Source organism: Dysidea avara, chromosome 4, assembly GCF_963678975.1.
Source record: "Dysidea avara chromosome 4, odDysAvar1.4, whole genome shotgun sequence".
Classification (NCBI taxonomy): Eukaryota; Metazoa; Porifera; class Demospongiae; order Dictyoceratida; family Dysideidae; genus Dysidea; species Dysidea avara.
In genome coordinates this window covers 47,763,965-47,784,325 of record NC_089275.1, presented here as the reverse complement: position 1 = coordinate 47,784,325, position 20,361 = coordinate 47,763,965, and the positions used below count along the sequence as shown (strand labels likewise).

General features: G+C 38.3%; 1 protein-coding gene across 1 annotated transcript in view; it reads right to left on the bottom strand.

The window, feature by feature from the left end:
- LOC136253934 (uncharacterized) overlaps positions 1 to 20,361 on the bottom strand; it is a 51,490-nt gene that overhangs the window by 22,548 nt on the left and 8,581 nt on the right. The window contains exons 4-6 of the mRNA XM_066046592.1: positions 19,143 to 19,241; positions 13,599 to 13,718; positions 13,367 to 13,436 (exon numbers count right to left, since the gene is read on the bottom strand). Of these exons, the coding sequence (XP_065902664.1) occupies positions 13,367 to 13,436; positions 13,599 to 13,718; positions 19,143 to 19,241 (289 nt within the window). The remainder of the gene's footprint in view (positions 1 to 13,366; positions 13,437 to 13,598; positions 13,719 to 19,142; positions 19,242 to 20,361) is intronic.

Here is a 20,361-nt window from a genome sequence, read left to right as displayed (position 1 = left end):
TATGTCAACACAGGTTGGGATTTGCAAACACATTGTTTGCAAGTACAGAAGATCACACTGGTGTACAACTACGGGACACTTTAAGTGTAACATTAGAGCAATGGGCAATGAAAACTCACTGCCATAACTACAGACAGTGCCAGCAACATCAAACTAGCACATCAGCTACTGAAGTGGAAGAGATTAAGTTATTTTGGTCATAATTTGGATTTGGCCATATACAAAGGTCTGAATGATAGTAGGATTGAACGGCTGAACGAGTACTGTCAATATGTTGAAAAGTGGTGGCAGCATTTTCAAGCAGTTGGAAAAGAGAGAGGGACTTGAAGGAAACACAGGTAGGTACACGAGGACCATAGGTCTGCAGTTCCAGAATATAAGTAATTGGCTTCATCCTTTAAAGTTGACAACACATTCTGCCTAGTCTCCTCATACAGCTGGGATTGCAACTCAACTGAAAAAGTCCTTGTAAGGAAGTTGATATCACGGTTGGATGGCCTTGACCATATCTCTGAAGCCTTCCTTGTCCACTGTACACACTGGGAGTACATCCTTGACAATGAAATTAGTAACCACACATGTAAATTTACAATATTCTTTCAAATTTACACCAAATGTTGTGGTTTTCTGTACACACTCTGAAAGAGTTTGCTGACTGATTTAGGGAATTTTTGACTGTTCTTATTGGTGTTGATACGGTCTTTTTAATCAGGTCTCTGTATTTACTAGCATGACTAAACTTCAAATGGTTTACTAAATCACTTGTATTTGTCCATTTAGCTGAAACACTTTTATAACACAACCTACACATTGGAGTATCACTATCAGTAGGGTTGCCATCTTCGTCTAGGATGAAACCAAAATACTTTCAAACCTTTGAGGTGGTGTTTTTCTTTGTGACAAGCTGTATGGCGTCCCAATCATCTGCCACACCACTCTCGCTATTGGAAACATTGCTTATGTCCTTGGTTCTGGATGTGAAACTGTCTGACACCTCAGCACGTGGCAACACCATTTAACTATCATAAATTTTCACTCTTGTAATAAGGTAATTTAGTTATCATAGTTATTATATTGTGGTTTTTACAATATGCTGATAATCAGCCGGTTGAAGATAGGAGGTGGTAGCCTCTAACCTGGGCATTTGTGGTACCCTTAGCTTTAAAAGTGCCTTGAGACAGCTTTTGCTCGTCTCCCCAGGGGACGCAGATTCCAGTTTTGGTGGGTTGGTGGTGGTATCTCCTGTTTCAGGGATGAGATTTGGAGAGTGGATAGTGTCCTCCACAAACGGATCATCCAGGAATAAATCATCCTCTAAGTCATCTGGGAAGGTTGTCTTATTCATCCTGCTTGGGAATGGAAACATCTGTGTGCATGTACGTGTGTGTGTGTGTGTGTGTGTGTGTGTGTGTGTGTGTGTGTGTGTGTGTGTGTGTGTGTGTGTGTGTGTGTGTGTGTGTGTGTGTGTGTAGAGAGAGAGAGAGAGAGAGAGAGAGAGAGTGATAAATTGAGCTGGCAGTGTCATATGTGTACGCTACCAGTGGAGTGGCACTTTGGTAAAAGCGGTTTGTTTAACAAACTCTTCCTTAGCAGTGCATAGCAAAGTAATTGAACAAATTACGAAAATTTCATGAATTACAAAATACGAGTTAGCTAATAATATTATTGTACAACCCAAAACTACCCTATTGTAAAATAGTAATAGATAGTTGGTAATTCATAGTAGCATATACTGTCTATAGCTAATTCCAGATGAGTTAGCTAGCTGCATGGCGCCTGGTTTTTAGAAGTAGCACAACTACTTTTTGAGGGGGTGGTGGCCTCAACAGGAAGCTATATAAACACCTAACCGCAACAGGAAACCATAGAACTCTAACACATTTCGAGGATGAGCCAGCTATTTTCCGACATCAATAACATTACATTAGAGGATGATTTACTGATGGACCTCAATCTAGACATCATCCCTGAGTCACAATCAATGAAGCCTCCCTCAGATGCCAACCAAGTCACACCCCCGGAGGAGGCAGGCAAACGCCACCTTCATGCTCTCTTGGAGCTTAAGACACCCATAATTAATCCCAGGTTTGAGGCCACCATCCCCTCAAAAAACTATTATACTGTGGTTTTTGCGATATGCTGATAATCAGCCGGTATTAAATGTTACTACTGTGGTTTGAATAAAATACCGTTAACTGCTCAGCACTACAAGAAAACACTCACAAGCGGCTGGATATAATTTTTTTTAAATAACCAAAATTTAAATTTTCTTCAGCCTGCCTGCCAACTTTACTGACCAGTTGCAAGGCTGGAGGCAACACATGACCACCATTTTACGCCACAATAACAAACTCGCCAGTGGGATGTGCCTTTTGGGGTTTCGATGAGTGTGTGCACTATGTGCCATGTCTTTCCCTTTTATCTTCAATCAGGCTGTTCATCCTCTTCTTTATACAATCAAACTATATCAAAGGTGTTAATTTACCATATCAACACTTTCCTTAAACAGCCTATTAGATGCCACAAAGTTATCCAAAGTATTTTTTCACAATTGGATTGAGGTCACACCATTAACAGATAAATAGTGATCTAGCACAAAGACTGCTCCTCTGAACAATCTATTTACACGATAACTATGACCACACACCCTTATTGTTAGTCTAGGTGTATTTATAATGCTAGCACCGAGACAGTGAAAAATGAAATAGTGATACGTTCCTGATAGGTGAAAGGCTGACTTGAGATACTCTAATACAGCAGCCACCCTCATACATATGTAGAACAGTTATACGTGTATAGCTGTATACTATAATAAAAATATATATTTTAGTTATTAATTAAGAGATAAAAATTAGAGAAACAAACAAGAGAAAAATGATGGTATTACAAGCATAACTCATTGGGAAAATTCCTACTTTTGCATTGAACAAAATAATTGCTACAGTGGAACCATAGATAATGTATGTGTTCCTAATGGATTGGAAATGCCCGTTAAATTATTTTCCTATCCTAGTTACAGTGCACCAATACATTGGGAAATTTGTTGAGTGACTGTTTGGCTTTTTCTCACTTGTTTGAAGGCCAGTTTTATGGCGTGGACATTCCTTTCACATTGCTTATTGTGTTGCGTTGCATACTAAACAAGAACACAGCATGTCTGTGGGCAGTGGGAGAAATATTGTTTGCAACAGGTGACAATGGCAGGTAAGCACCAGCTAATAATTCAGCAGCAGTGCTATTAGCCAACTTCTAGTCACCGCATTTACACAACCAAAGAAACGTGTGATACATTTGAAATAAATTTTATGCTACAGTACTGCTCATCTTGAGCTAAACAATAGCACAAAGTAGTGCCTGTTTTCTGACATTTTATCGAAGCAGTGGAAATATACAGCGAAGCAGTGAATATCTAGCTAGCCCACTACACTCTACCTGCTACAAGTGGTGTAAACAGCAGCAAAGAAACAATGCTACACTTTCTGTTTCTTCAGGAAATTTGCACAACCGTTTTGAAACACCATATTCAGTCACCTTCGAACTTGAATTTTCTTACGCTGTTGTTTACTACTCTCCAGTGTCCAGCCTCCAATTAGTGTGGATGGCAACTAACCCAGCTGTAAACAACAAACACTAATTCGCTGGTTACGAGAACAGCGAAATCTTCCACCTGTCAAAGCCATAAAGCTTACGTGCAGTGAAACAAGCATGACATCACTATGTAAATAATACAGGCGTTTCCAATCCATGTGACATACATTATCTATGGTGGAACCTCAGTTATCCAAATCTTGGGAACAGGGTGATCCTTAAATCTGAAAAAAGTCCATATCTTTGAAACTGTGTATAAATAACTTTTTAAAAAGCACAAAAAAATTTCTCAGTATTATTCAACTACCCTAATAGAACAGTCACTAGCCTAACAGAGCAGTCATTTCCATAGTTCAGTTAACCAAGAATCCAGATAAGTGGGGCAAACTTTCTTAACTGAGAATCCATTTTTACATATCGAGTGGGGTGAACTTTCCTAGGAAATGCTTCCATGATTATCTTTTAAAGTACTGCATTTACTTCTGCATCTCGAACTTGATTACTAAGGAAGAAAACCGATGAAGATCCTTTTGTAAATAGATTGCCCTTCTTGGAACCTACAATGTACTTGGAGAATGGCTTGTGCAGGAATTCCTTTTCAAACAAAGGTATAAATTTGTTGAATGCAATTTCTCTGGCTTTATGGATGTCTGGGCTAAGCAAATCAATATGAGTTGCTACCAGGAGGAACTCCGAGAGGTCTTCATCAGTAGTGCTCCTCTTTCTGATATGGCAACTGATCAGATCCATCCAGTATGTAATGGTGTGTAAACCTGATCTTGCTGGACTGACGTCATCTTTTTAGCGGCACTCAAGGGTATCTTCCAGTAGCTTGCTAGCATCAAACACTATTAAGCAAACTACCTCATTGGATATAAACAAATAAACAAGCATGGGTATGCTGAAACATCTGCTTCCCCTGCACACTTGTTATATTGAGTGACATAGAACTTTGTATTGTGGGACTCATTTTTGTAGTGGTTGCTAAGCTGAGTATATTTGCTAAGATAGACCAGTTTATTGATTAATTGATAAGTTTAACCTCTCAATGATCGGCATAGCTGCTCTTCCTCATTGGAGGGACATACATACAAGCACATACATAAACATATACAAACAAGCAAAATACACACAGTACAATCCAAACATACATAATAACAGAACAATAATATGCATACAAAAAACAATACAACACACATGCAGTTGGTTGTTACTAAAGGATAATGAAGGCACAAAAAATAATTGTTTGGGAAATCGTGGATGCGTAATTTTATCTACCGCATATCAGCCTTTGAACAGGCCATGGAATAGCAAAGTTACTACTGCTGCGTTGAAATGTTAGTAACTTACAGTCCTAAGTACTTAAATTAATATAATAACTTATTTACTGTCCCAATAACAAAGTTAGTTGGCTTAACTTAGTACAAAAATGCAAAATGACAACAATATAAACTCTATCCCACAATTGCAAGTTTTTTAGCATTGTGTGTCGAAGTATTAATGACATTTTAACGTACAGATAACATTCTGATGGCTATTAGCCCATGCTGTTAAAACCACGATTGATCTTCAGATGCTACTGTATAAAACAAATGGGATGAGTTCTTGTTAGCTCTTTCACCTATTAGGTGAGTGCGCCCCAAGTGATATATATATATCACTTATACCATGGCTGCATGGTATTTGCTGATATATATCACCCGTAGTCCTTGGGCTGCATTCTCAGGCTTTGGGTGTATATATTAGCAAATCCCTCGCAGCTGTGGTATAACTATTAAATATATCAGGCAATCCGTTGTCGCCATGGTATAAATTACTTGCAACTAGTGAGAAAATAGCATCTGGGGATAAAACCCCTAGATACCTTGTACTCTAGTCTGTGTTTATCACAAATCAAATGTTAGCATTACTGTTTTACGATGTATTACAAAAATTACCATGTAAGAATTGCATAACGAATATGTGATCACTGTGTATGCTTATACTGGAATTTTGGAAAAGAGCTGAATTATCACTCCCATACAGTGACCAGACATGGGGCCAAGTACATGAGTACTTATACTTAAGTACACTTAAGTACAGATTTAAAAGTACTTGTACTTTACTTAAATACTTTCTTAATTCCCCCAATGTACTTGTACTTATACTCAAGTACTTTGCTAAGTACTTGTATGTACTTGAGTACTTAAAGTACTTGTAAGTACTGCAAACATTGTACATAGTGTGTACACAGTGGGTATACAATGAGAATAACAGAATTTTATGAAGGTGTAGTTTACAACTTCTTGCAATTCTTCTACTGCCTTCCCCAACCTTACTATGTATCATGTTGCCACGATTAATGATGTCACAGCATTCTGGCAAATAAAAACAATGCTGTTGTTCACGTCAGTGCATTTTAAGAGTTTAACAGAGAGATTGGTTGACAAAAACCAACCCCCCTAGGCACACTTACATACTACAATACACTGAATACAGCATATGTTTCACTACAGCAAAATGTACTTGTACTTTACTTAAGTACTCTCTGGATTGCTGTTGGAGTACTTGTACTTGTACTTGGAAAATTCAAAAGTACTTGTACTTTACTTAAGTACTTTTAAATGTACTTGGCCCCATGTCTGACAGTGACACTATAAATTGACCCCCATATGGGATCCCCTTGATCCTAGGACCACCAGAAGAGATCATTTTGTATAACTAATGCCTATTCTCAGCAGAATTTCCTAGTGATTGTATATAATTGGAACAGCATTTAAATGAGCAAGAGCGTAGCCAGAAAAAAGAGAAGGTATTTAAGGTACACAATTAATTTATTAGAGTAACTTGATCATTGTGATGCTAAATTTCTCTATTGAAATTAATTTTACCAAAACAATTGCCTTGGTTGTGTTTCAATAGTAGGCATTCCAATAATGATTGTGCTACTGTTATAACACATTATTTTATTTATTTATTTATTTTTACACAACAATAACATAATATATTTGTAAAATACACACATAAATTTGTATCACAATTTAATCAGACAAAGATAGCTTTCCCTCACACACCACCAGAGAGAAGTCTGTCAGATCTCTCTGGGGTCGACCAACGGTAGAGCGACTGCCACAAAGATACATAACGGCTGAACACAAAAGGGAGAATGACAATCTGCAGTGAATAAAAGAGATAACAACATAATTCTGGCGCTGCTTTGTGGCAAGAAGTGAGGCTAGTCGTTTGTATGTAATTTCTGTTGGTTTGCTCATTCCACCTAAAGCAGAAACACGAGAGGTGTGAATGATGCCCTCTCTACTTCATGAACACGTTGTTCATAAGTCCTTCATTTCTCTCGGTCATGTGACTGGAAACAGCTGGCAGAAGAAGTGTGATGATTTGTGGCTGCCAACAGATTGAAAACACATGGTATCTGTTGTACACAGTGTACTGGGAATTGCAATATAAAGTAGCATTCTCATCACAGCACAAGCACTATTTGCTAAAAGTCATCATGCTATGTACGTACCGAGGGTGTCGGAATCAGGAGGGCAGGGAGGCCATGACCCCCCACACTATTTTCAAAAGTGTGTTATGGTACCAAAGCTATACATGCACAGAAAAACATACATACTTCCATACAAGAAGGTATATACAACCACCATGCAACAGTACAGTCTTTTGTGGCAGCACCAGTCTCTTGCAACTGCATAGAAACTATCAAGCCATCCACTGTATTAAACCCAAAAGAGCCTGTAATTGTAATTTTGTTTAGTCATGGCACGTAATATCTATTGTTCAACAAATATTTCTTCTGTAGCCTGTGCAGTAATGAGAAGGTTAAACAGTGGAAAGGGTGCCACATCCGTGCATGGCATTACATAATTATGATGGCAAAGATTTACTTCAAAGGTGGCAAGAGGGCAGTCTCACTGTAGTGCATGAGTACGATCTGTTGCTACTGATAATTAAACCTTAGAGTGAAGACTTTGGTCAAAGTAGTCTAAAATAGACACTAGACACACAAGGATTCTGAGAACTCAATGTGATGTTCACATGATCTACATTCACTTTGGAATGCCTACTATATAGTATATAGCAGACATCCCAGTTCCTTCAAGGTCTGATGTTTCACTTTGCGGATAACCAACTGTTACTTTTGTAATCTTGGTAATGTGAAATGTAAAGAGAATAGTGACCACAATTCTCACATGATAAGTATCAAGCACGTGCAATAGGTATAGAGGAGTATACGTGGCAGCCATTAGCAGGATAGGGAGTAAAGAGATGTGTATAGCTGTAGTGTTATTAGCTAGTGATAGCACACTCCACAACACTTTACATAAATGCATGCATGAGGTACCCTGTATATCTGCATGGATGTTTGCATGTGTGTTGATCAGTTTGTGGTTAGTTGGCTTTGGCCCCCACACTCTGAAAATCATTCCCATGCCCTTGATATGTACTATATACATGATATCTCCAGGGAACAGTGGTAGTGGATTTGATCTGAAATCTAAAGACATTCTCAATAAAGAACTGTGCTGCTAAAATTTTATATCACTGTCTGCCTGCTAGTCTAAGACATAATAATCTTAGTAGTAGCATGTTCTAGCTTACTCTACCAGTTGCATCAATTTCCATATCACAAAAGGTTTGGACATTAACAATACATACTTTGCTATGGAAATGTACATACTCCCAGAAATTAAGATACAGAAAAATACCTACCGATTTGATACTTAGTAGTATATTTTCACCAATACAGATACCGATAATTGCCATACAATTTACACACCTCTCAAGTTAGCTATGTGTGACTGCTCTATTAGAATTTTATTGTGCACAGTGACTGTTCTATTAGAGTATTTCGATCTTTTTCATGCAAACATAGTAAGTAGCAGTTGCTCAATGTTTAACAAAGCAATTCCTGCACCTTTTGTGCTAGAATAATGTTCAACACTATTTCCAGCCTGTTATATCTCATGTTTTGCTAGCATAGCATTTATGGTGATAGTTATGATGATGACAATTGGTACGAGTGACTATTAATCGGTATCGGAGTGCACAAATAACCGGTACCGATTGATACCAAAAGCCCAATATCGGCTCCGATACGATACCGATTATTAGTGGAACACTACCAAAACATATAAAATGATTTAAAAGGTATGGTACCGCCCAAATGCAATGTCGAGATATTGCACACGATTAAAAAACTTACTCGAAAAAAGGACATAGTAGCCATTTCATTGCAGTCTTCATCCTCGACTGGAAAGATAAAGACTTGAGAATGAAATGGCTGCCACACTCCTTTTCAAGCGAGTTTTATTGACGCAATTAGTGCTCATGACATTGTGTTTGGGCGGTACCGTACAAAATGACACTGATTTTTGGATGATTTCTAAATACCAGTGACATAATGAAGAAATAGGGTCTGTTACATAGTTACCATGCTGATTGGTATGGCAATACCCCGGGCAGTGTGCACTTGGCATATTCGAGCAGTGCACACCCCCAGGATGCAATCACCACTTACCATGTGTGCATACAAAATACACATGATTATATAGTGCTTTTCTAGCTATACACACCACCCTTCCACCAAACCTAGCTCTATTGCCTACTTTGCCCTAATTCTAACCACAGGTTCAATTTTTATATGTGGACAACCATACAAAGCACACACAAAGCACATACAACAATAGATGTACTGGCACATATACTTAATGCATGGTTTTGGGTAAGAGGGAGGGAAAAAGTTTTCTGTCTGCGAACATGTCATGTGTTATGACCAGCGTTGTAAGTGGGTCAGTACTGTTGACCCAGTTGACCCACTGACCCAAATAGTAATCTGGATGGGACCTGGATCTGACCCGCATGTGACCCGGTTTAATTAAAATAGAGGTGTGCTTCAAGAGCTAGATTAAAAGTCCACAAGTTCCAAGTTCAATTATATAATTAGCCCTGTAATTTTTTACACTATAGAAACGATTGTCTGCAAGAAGTGAGTAGCTACGTATTATCAAGTGGGTGTGGTTTCATGTACATATTATCAAGTGGGTGTGGCTCCACGTTAGGCCTGAGCGATTATATCGATTCTACGATTAATCACGATTGCCACTGAACAATCGCGATGTCGATGTGTATTATAGAATCATCACGATGTTATGATGTCACACGCATGCGTATTGGCGAATTCAAGATGGCGACGCATTCTTTCGCGGAAGAAGATTTAGTAACTTTGTTACCGTTAGAGAACTCGACCAGTGTTGTGTGGAAGCATTTCGGCTTCCCCAGCAGAGATGAGAAAATGATAGAACCTGATAAGAAGAAACGAAAACGTGTTTTTTGTAAACTGTGCAAACGGGACTACTCTTATGTTGGGAATACAACAAATTTGTGGCAGCACTTGGAAGAATGTCACGTGGAAACCTATCGAGAAGCGAAAGAAGAAGCCAAACAAGCCAGTGAGAAGGAGTCGTCGAGTAGTACTACTGCTACGAGTGTTTCCATGGCCAGCAGCGATCAACCGACGATTGATTTAGTGATTGCTCGAAAGCAGCCTTACCCTCGAAACTCCGCGAGGTTGAAAGTTTTGAATGATGCAGTCTGTTATTTCATTTCGAGAGATATGCACCCGTATCAAACTGTAAATGACACTGGATTTCGAGCCATGTTAGCTGCCTTCGATCCCCGATATGTTCCCATGGACCGCAAAACACTAGCCACTAATTATATTCCCAAGCTTTATGACAAAGAAAGGGAACGGATTTGTGGTGAGTTGTGTAGTTCTGAAATAAGTAGCTATGCACTTACCACTGATGTTTGGACTTCACGTCACAATGAAGCCTACACTGGTGTGACGGTTCATTTTGTGGCTAAATCTTTCCAGTTAAAAGCTTACCTGCTAGAAACCGTTGAATTTCCAGTGGCTCACACAGGTGTTAACATCGCTGCAGAGCTACAGCTGGTACTTGATAATTGGAAACTGCCAGAAGACAACTTATCTGCTGTTACGACAGATAATGGCAGCAACATTGTTGCTGCCTTTGACATCACAAGATGGCTGAGGATGCCATGCTTTAGTCATACTTTGCAGCTCGCTGTTGAAGTAGTGCTTAAGCTTCCAGAGGTATCACGAGCTTTAGCTAGAAGTAGACAGCTAATTGCCCATTTCAACTGCTCTTCAAAATCTACTTACCTTTTTAAACAAAAACAGATTAGCCTTCAGCACAAACAATTAAGTTTAGTTCAGGATGTTAGTACCCGATGGAATTCAGCCTATTACATGGCAGAACGCCTGTTATCCCAACAACAGCCACTGTGTGCTACCCTGTTAGAGTTACATAGAGGTGACCTGATGCCATCTGATACAGAGTTCAAGACCCTGGAGCTATTTGTAAAGGTAATGGAGCCTCTTGTTGAAATAACTGAATCCATTGGTGCACAAAAGTGGGTAACTATCTCTGCAGTACGTCCTGTGCTTTATAAGTTACTTGAAGTATACTTCAGACCGAAGGAGGGTGAAAGGATTACACAGCTAGAGAAAACAATGAAGACAGTCATGCGTGCAAACCTAGCAGATCGTTACAAAGGTTCAGTGCTAAAATTACTAAACAAAGCTGCATTCTTAGATCCGAGATTTAAGGCACTGTCTTTTCTTCCAGATGATGACAGATTAGATGTGATTGCTTCTATTGAAGCAGAGACAGTTATGGTGGCACAAAACATTGCATCAAAAGATACAGAATCAGCAGTGAGTTCATCTGCAGAGTCTGCAGAAGCAACTGAAGAATTGGACTTACCTCTTTCAAAGAGATGCAAAGTAAGCAAAGCAGAAAAACACCTCCTTTCTTTTGTCGATGACATAGTCAAGTCTAAACATCGGGGTACAAGTCCTGCTGAAAAAGCAAAAGCTGAAATCCACAAATATGTAGATGAAGAACCAGAGGCTGAATCACCATTGGTTTGGTGGAGGATGAACAGTGCAAGGTATCCTTGTTTGTCATATGTTGCCAGAAAGTATCTTGCTATTCCTGCAACGTCAGTACCAGCTGAGAGGGCATTTAGCCTAGCAGGCCATATTGTTAACCAAAAAAGATCAGCCTTGTTATCTGACAACGTGAATAAACTAGTGTTTTTGGCAGAAAACTTACCGTGATTCATACCAGTTAAACTATACCAGAATACTATACATGATTTTGATAAAGTGATTGTATTGAACTATAACTGCTTATGGTCTTGTACTTTTTGCATTGAAATGTTGTACGCAAGTTCATATTGTTTTTTCTTTAAAATAATTCATACAAATTATGACATACAGTGTACGTACATACAATGTTGCATGTCAATGCATGTGAAGTTATAACATCGTGATGGTTATCATAATCGTGATATGTTGCTTCTTACAATCGTGAAAGTAGCAAAATTTCACAATCGCTCAGGCCTACTCCACGTACATATTATCAAATGGGTGCGGCTCCACATACATATTATCAAGTGGGTGTGGCTCCACATCAGTCTACATGCAGCTACAGCAATTAAGAATTTCCATAAGTTAGTTACCTACATTTCAAGTAGCAACATGGATCTGGTGATACCATGCATGCCCACAGAGAAACCCGATACAAATCCTATAAGTGGGCATGGCTCCACATATCCTGCACAGACGGCAAAGCATATTCCTAAATGGTGGGTGTGGCTCCACGTAAGTTTGTTGAGTGTTTACAACTGCATTTCCACCAATACAATCGAGCTTGTTAACTTATAGTCACACGTGATCTCATCCGGGTCAGACCCAGATATTTGGTGAAGTGGATAAGACCCACTTGACCCAGACAAAATGTTACCCAAATGATCCGGATAATCCGGATGACCCGGCTCACTTACAATGCTGGTTATGACATGATCTCATGATCTTAACCCTTAAACCCATACATTATTTTAAGGAATATGTGATTACACGAAACCATTTAAAATGGCTTGTCTAGCCAGACTAGCTTAATTCTATTAGCCTAAAGCTATATACCAACAGAAAGTTTATTCATTGGGCTACTTGAGGAAGTCTAAATAACTGCCGTAACAACAGAGGCTTACTTGTTATGGAATGATGGAAAATGGCGACTTGATTCTCCATCATTTCTTAATACTCGTGACGCCAGCTATATTAACAATAAATTAAATTACGTGAGCTATATATAACGTGACTCGCCATTGAATGAGGACTTGCCTCGTATTTATTTCACACAAATCTGATGAAGTAGGAAGGAGATATTAACTATTTCTAAAGGTATGTAAGGGGTTTGTGTGCTTATTTTGTGTTAAAATAGTTTCAGGGCGAGTTTTGGCATGCTTTTGTGCTAGGGTAAATCCCTAGGTAGCATTTTAATCCTTGTTTAATTGCCAACAAAATGGTGTTGATTACGTAGCCATAGGAAGAACGATTTGTTAGTTACAGTACTTTGTTTAAAGCCATGCATCAACGCTGATTTATCAGTGTGTATGGGTTTAAGGGTTAAACCTGTCAAGATAGGATGAATCATATATGATGTCATCTTGCCAAATGATGTCATCTTGCCAAATGATGTCATCTAAGGATACCTCCTATGATCTCATCTTGATACTAAAAGTGTTTGTTTACAGTTATGCGAAAGTAGGGATTGTCCTACTTAGTTAATATTCCAACAGTTGTACACATTGTACAGCACACTGATCATTAAGAGTCTTATCATATGAAGGTACTGTTATTATAATACATTCCCCACACAGTGTTGCCATGACAGTATTAGTATCCTACCTTCTACTGTGTCATCTTCCTCATCACTTCCTGCTTCTGCTATCATCTTGTGAATTTCTTGTTGTACTTTCTGTAAAATAACAACAATACAAAATAAGGGAGTACTGCAATTTGGGAGGGTGGATGTGTCTAATGTAATGTCTAGTGATATATTTCAGTTATAGTCAACAAGGAGTTAGACAGTAAATGGAAACAGGTACATGCCAAACCAAAGACACTAGCTCTGAATTACCTGACTAAACTGTGTGATCCCCATCTTCTTCTTTTCAACAAAATATTTCACCATCTTGCACCTGCCAGCTCTGGCAAAGTTATATCCATTCACTGCACTCAACAGTGGTGTTACTCCTCCCTGTACATGGTAAACAAAGTGAATACTGTACATGTAGCTGGACATCGCATAATGTGTCTATCAGTGATTTGTTTGGTGAGGATTATAGTTTGACAGATCAAGAAATTTACCAAACCACAATCATACCAAATAAGACCATACAATATAATAAGCCAGCACCTAATTGATAGTTCACTAACACTTGATCTAGACACCTACCAAATATACTGGCATAATTCTCACAATAACAGGTGTCTACAACTACAATGTTAGCAAAATGGGTAGAATAATGATGTTAAACTGCAAATCATTGTCTGTGAAAATTATTATTCATGTAGAAATTTAACGACATCATGCAGTACATTGTATTTGGCAATTTTTAGGTTATTACCCTTTTGATTTAAATAAGAGTGAATAATGTTTCTCCATAATTTTTTTACTTAACATGTTATGCTTCAGTGCTACAAAGTCTACCTATTATGATCACAATTTGTTATCTTTATGTCATTAGTTTACACTGGTGGTACCCGCGCAAAGTACGCATGATACTAAGACAATTGTTATGTCCTATTGTGTGAATACACTTAAATTTGAACACTACTAATGATTAAGGAGTAATCACATCATTACATACCAACAAAGACATGATTACGCATAGCTACTGATGTGCATACATAATTTCTTCAATGATGTGTGGCACTAACACCTAGTGTGGCCTTGTGCACTGCAATTTCTACACATCTGTGCAGTACTCATGCAGAACACAGTTCTCATGAAGGTGGCGTATCAAGATGTGTCCATTATAACCATCATGCACATACATGAAAAAGATTAGTTTTGAGTGGCAGGGATGTACTCAACGTCATTTTGACGATGATGTTGCATGAACTAACATAAAGTGTCTGAGTGTGGTATGAGGATCAGTTTACCAATAGTTGGTGCATCACCACAATGAGCTATGTTCTAATTCGACTTGCATTTGTCACATACATTTCGGTTTATATTTATGTAGTCAATTTGAGTAACTGAATTGTAGTTCCATTTCTAAATCCTAGTCATGGTAATTGTACTTATTGCATGACAAAGTGTGTATGCAGTACAGTATTGAGTATGGGTATTCGAGTTTATCAGCTGTACTGAGCAAGATCAACACAACCATGTGGATTTGGATAGAGAAGAGTTGTCTTTTGTTGCTTTCTGAATCAAGGTCCATTACCAAGATGAATCCTTCATATGAAGAGTGGTTACTCTAGAGAGGTTGAGAGAGAGATTGACAGATTGAAAATTGATTGTTGGTAGAGAGGCTGTGCGTGTGTTCTGTTAGGGTAGTTCAACGGAGATAAAGTAATAGAGCTTCTAGAAGTTTCAGCTGTTCCTGTGGAGTTACCAAGGAGTGAAATGGTCTTGTGTCTCCCTACACATTGAAGACTGCGACAGCAACTTCATGATAATATTGTCCACGATTCGTAGCCTGGTAAGGTAGATGTATGTTCTATTAGAGTAGTTGAACATAATCTCCCGTTCTTCCTCTCTCATAATGGCAAATCTTCCTTGTGTAGTCTGTTAGGTAGCCTGATCATCGCTTGTAGACTTGCCACACCCACTACAAAACTCTCCTTTTATACTGGTGGGTGTGATTAAAAAAATTTTTTTTTTTAGTTGCCGGATGATAGCGTACACACCAGATCACATGATCAAATTTGCTGATGTGATTGGTTATATCATGAAAAAGTGATTGATCCTATTTTATTGTAAGCTTTGCTACATGACGTCATCTGATTTCTATTGGCAACACGTGTATACCGGAACGCCGTATACGCGTATCGTAAACTTATAATGGCCATTGACAGTGATAAGTATCTCACAACCAAGGTTAGCACGTAATGACAGACACAAAAACCACCTTATGACACAATGATTTGGACGGGTAGTTGGTCTAGCGAGTTTGAAGCTAATTGGGGGAAAACCAGGGAGGAGTTTTTGTTTAAAAATTTTATGGTCTCAATTTTCCGTTTCTCGTTCTGTCGTCCACAGGGGGAGAGAAACGTCTGGTGTAAGCTGGGATGGGGAAGGCTGGTAACACGATAAAGGTCTCCAGAAAGTTTTGGACACATTCATGTCTTCTTCCGGTAGCTACGATGGCTTAAAGGATATTTCCTGTAGTTTAACGAATCGCCACCAATTCCGGATCAAAAGATTCGCCTCAAATTTTAGATTTGAATGGTACCGATCCGATTGGAATCCGACTAGGAACGAAGGGGCAGTGCCGAAAAAGAGTTAGAGAATTATTATATAGATAATGTCAAAGGTAAATAAGTTTATATTTGTTGTCAATGAAACTAAACACCAGAGATTACTGTATTTACTTGGTTAATCACAACAGCATTTGTTGCCTTACTTCAAAAAATCCATGTGGCAACTATTCAAACTTGACCACTACTCGAGACTTGAAAACAATATTTATGTAGCTACTATTCAAGATGCGGCATTTGCGGCACAACAAAATGATTCCCAGTCATTGTAGCAGGCTGAATGAAAGTGAAAATTACTGAGCAATTACGTAGAGCCCAAATGCCTGTCACAATTGTACGACTTTAGCACTTGTATGGCTTGGTGGACTGCCAAAATACAAGGTGTAACTTGAATTTGTTACTATATAGTAATACAGCGGGCACAAGTGCCCTGCCTGATATAAACACACGAGCCGTCAAGCCCAACGGCAAGTGTGTTTATATAGGCAGAGCACAAGTGCACATTGTATAACTGTTATGTACCACTCACCTAATAGGTGGGGAGAGTCTCATTAGACAGCTGAAACTCTTATAAAGACCCGCAGGTTTCTAACATGAATTGTGGGTGAAATAGCCGAACGTTGCGGTGACATTCCCTCTACAGTACCACAGCCACCTGAGATGTTGAAAGCTAGTACGCGATGGGCATATCACTAACCTACATTTGCTGTTCAACTCTCATCATGTTGTGCTCAGCATACGTGATCACTCAATCGCCCATAGTGACTGTCTCCAGCGAAAAAAGCAGCTAACAGACGGTTTAAGTAAACAAAGCCTAACTACTAAACAATACTAGTATAATTCTTACTATCCATACTGGCTAAACTTGAATCTGGTGGCATGACAAAAACTGGTTGCTACAATTGAACATAATGGTGAGTATTATTTAGAATATAACAGTTTTATTGAGTCATTGCCAGAGTGGACTATGGTTTTATCCGGGTTCAGATGGCAACAGACTAGTATTTTTGTATATGTAGACTAGATTTGTGGCCACCGCGTTGACTGTTTCAATTGCCATTGACTGCTTGATAAACGTTAAACATATTGGTGACGTTATGGCCCACAATTGACTTTCACATGTGAGGCTATAAAAGAGTTCAAGTGATCTATGAGGTGTCTTTCCACCTATTAGGTGAGGTGTCATAGTGGTCTAGCACTTGTGCAATGCTGCACAAAACCGCAGCCAGTGCAATATTTGTATATTGCACTGCGTTCAGTGCATTATCAGTTATAATGCACTCGCTGCAGTCTGAAACAGTGCCATATACAAATTATGGCACTGGTGGCACCTTTGAACTGTCCACAAGAGTGGTACATATTATAATATGACACCTCATTAATGTCACATGTGTATCATGTGTGGCCAGTGTGGGGTAATGATGAGATGTTCTATTATCAATAAAAAGTTATGATCTTGTCCACATTGCGGCTATGACTGTACAATAGTGGGTGATTATCAAACTGTAGTGTAGTGATTAATGAGGCTCATACAGTAGAGATATGAGCAGTGTAAAGTACTTGTCGTACTGTTACAAAAGTTGATTTTCACCCTGTACATTAGTTAATGTTACATGCTCTGATGTCACTTAACTGAACCCAGCCTACACAACACTTGTTGTCATAACTACAATACATTTACACATGTACAATTATATGAAGTTACATCATCACTTTATGTAGTGTATCTTGTGACACCATTAAGTTGGATCATACCCCATCACAATGTTAAATGTGAAAACTTGGTATAATGTTATAAGTACTATGAGAAATTATTATTAATTGTGTGCACACTTAACTATAGCCATAAACACTACTCAACCATGTTACTACAGGTATACAGGAACTGTGTAGCTACACTGGACCACTATCAGTTACAAGATGTTTGTTAAGGAAGGTGAGGGTAAACTATATAATACAGTGGAACCTCAGTTATCCGGACACCACTTATCCAGATTCTCAGTTAACTGAATTACGGAATGACTGCTCTATTAGAGTAGTGACTGCTCTATTAGGGTAGTTGAAGAACTGATATTTTAATAAAATTTTTGATTATGCTATTTTAATGTTATTTATACACAAGTTTCAGAGATACAGACTTTTCAGACTTATGGACCACCTCTGGTCCCAAGGGGTTTGGATAACTGTGGTTCCACTGTAGTGTGTTCCATGTGTACATCATCAAATATGTGGACCTTTAAATGTGTACCACAATAACACAGATCATACACAATTGTTTTCCACTATTAGTACAACTCATAATATCAACAACTACCTATACAACTGGTTAGGTCAAACTACACTACCATATAGTGGATAATATTTTGGTGGGACTATACTTGTAAATTTAGTCAGTCAAATATGACACTCATCACATTGTGTTATGTGTACACATATTATGACGGGTAGGTAAAAACAGTGGACCCAAGGACCAAGGACAAGGGGACTGACTCTTCTTGGAATTTGTACACTTCACACTATTCTATACTTGTACTAGGAACTTCTGCAAGTAGTCCTGTATGGCCAATCCACTTTTCCCCGTCATGGTGATTTCGCACGATGTTAAACCAATTAGAAATTGTAAGCGCCGTGAAGCTGACTGCATTTATAGCCTGCTGCACAATGAGCATACTAGTCAATGAGTATACTAGTCAATGAGTATACTAGTCAATGAGCATACTAGTCAATGAGTATACTAGTCAATGAGTATACTAGTCAATGAGTATACTAGGCTATTGTGTCAACTCACTACTAAAATTTAGAAACATTGTACAAATGCACAACGATTAATGAAGTCTGGTTGAATGCTGAGCTGCTGGACTGAAACTTGCTTAGCTAGTAATTGCTATTTCTCTTTTTACCGAGGCACTTATAATTACTAATTCAACATCATGTGAGACACTGTGACGGGCAAAAGTGGATTGGTCATGCAAGACTACTTGCAAAGGTACCTAGTACAAGTATAGAATATTGTGAAGGGTATAAAATTCCAAAAAGTTGGGTCCCTTGGTCCTCGGGTCCTCTGTTTTTACCTACTCTAATATAACATGTACCCATACCAGTGATTTGTGTCACTAAAATGTGATAAAGAATACTTCACATTGTTACACTACAATAAACATTTCTCATTGTATGGTTAACATGTATGACTCACTTTGTTCACTGCATGAATATTGGCTCCAAGGTCTGTGATGTATTTCACAGCTGCAAGAGACCCAATCCGTGCCACCTTGTGTAAGGGTGTATCACCATCCTAAAAGTCAAACAAAACATGATTATTACAATTTCACAATGTCAATAGTAAATGTACTGTGTACAGGACATTTTGTGTACGTACCATGTATATGTCTCAATAAGATTAAAATTATTACTGGAGAAATTTACCATTACTGTTACAAGTTAGAACATAGTGTGCATAGTGTGGTTTGATATTGGGGAGATAATGAAGTCTTTAAAATCCACTAATAGACCTGCTAACAGGTAACTGAAATGGTTAGAGACTTTCCAAACAATTCACATATTCACACTTCCAACATGTTCACTGTATACTATTAAGCAAATTGAATACCTAGTCAACAAAGTTCATAATTGTATGTACATTTCAAAAATCTAATTTAGTGACTATATGCATGAACCATATTCTACAGTAAGTCGGTGCACTCAGACCTTAGTAGTAGCATCACTAATATCCTCATGTTTGGTCTCTACCCTATACTTGTGAGGTTGGTATTAACAAGTTGATGTTGTGCTACGTCCATGCAATTAATACTATCCCATTTTAACTAAATAGGTAATTAATTAGCCAGGTATATAATTTAGTTTATATTCATGCTATAGTTATAATTAATTCAACTAGATAATTAGAATTGTAAATACTGTAATTTAGCATATTTCTTAATCCATGAATTATTTTGTAATTCAATAATTACATTACTATGCACTGCTAAGGAAATGTAACTATAACAAACCACTTTAAACCTCAAATTACACACTTCTCATTTGTTTTATAGTGCGTCTATCATGTTTTCTCATGCAAATTGTTTAGAGAAAGCCTTGAGGCTGCCCTTCATTTTTGTTTGCGTAAATATGGGTAACCCTTCAACCCGAAGGATACACTACCTCTGGTAACCTAAGAGGTCTTCAGCGTTGTTTTTAAAGTTGTTAAACGTCTATAAAACTGAAAGGGAAGACCATTTAAGAAGTATATGAAGAGTCGCCATATCCATATTTCAGACCGCCGAGAAGAACCACCTCAGATTATGTGTGTGGAAGTTTACTACAGACTTAATTTAGCTTTCAATCCTTACATGCTGACTGCTTTTTATCATTTTTAATGTTTTTGCTCAAGTGGGTGCATATGGACAAACAAACAT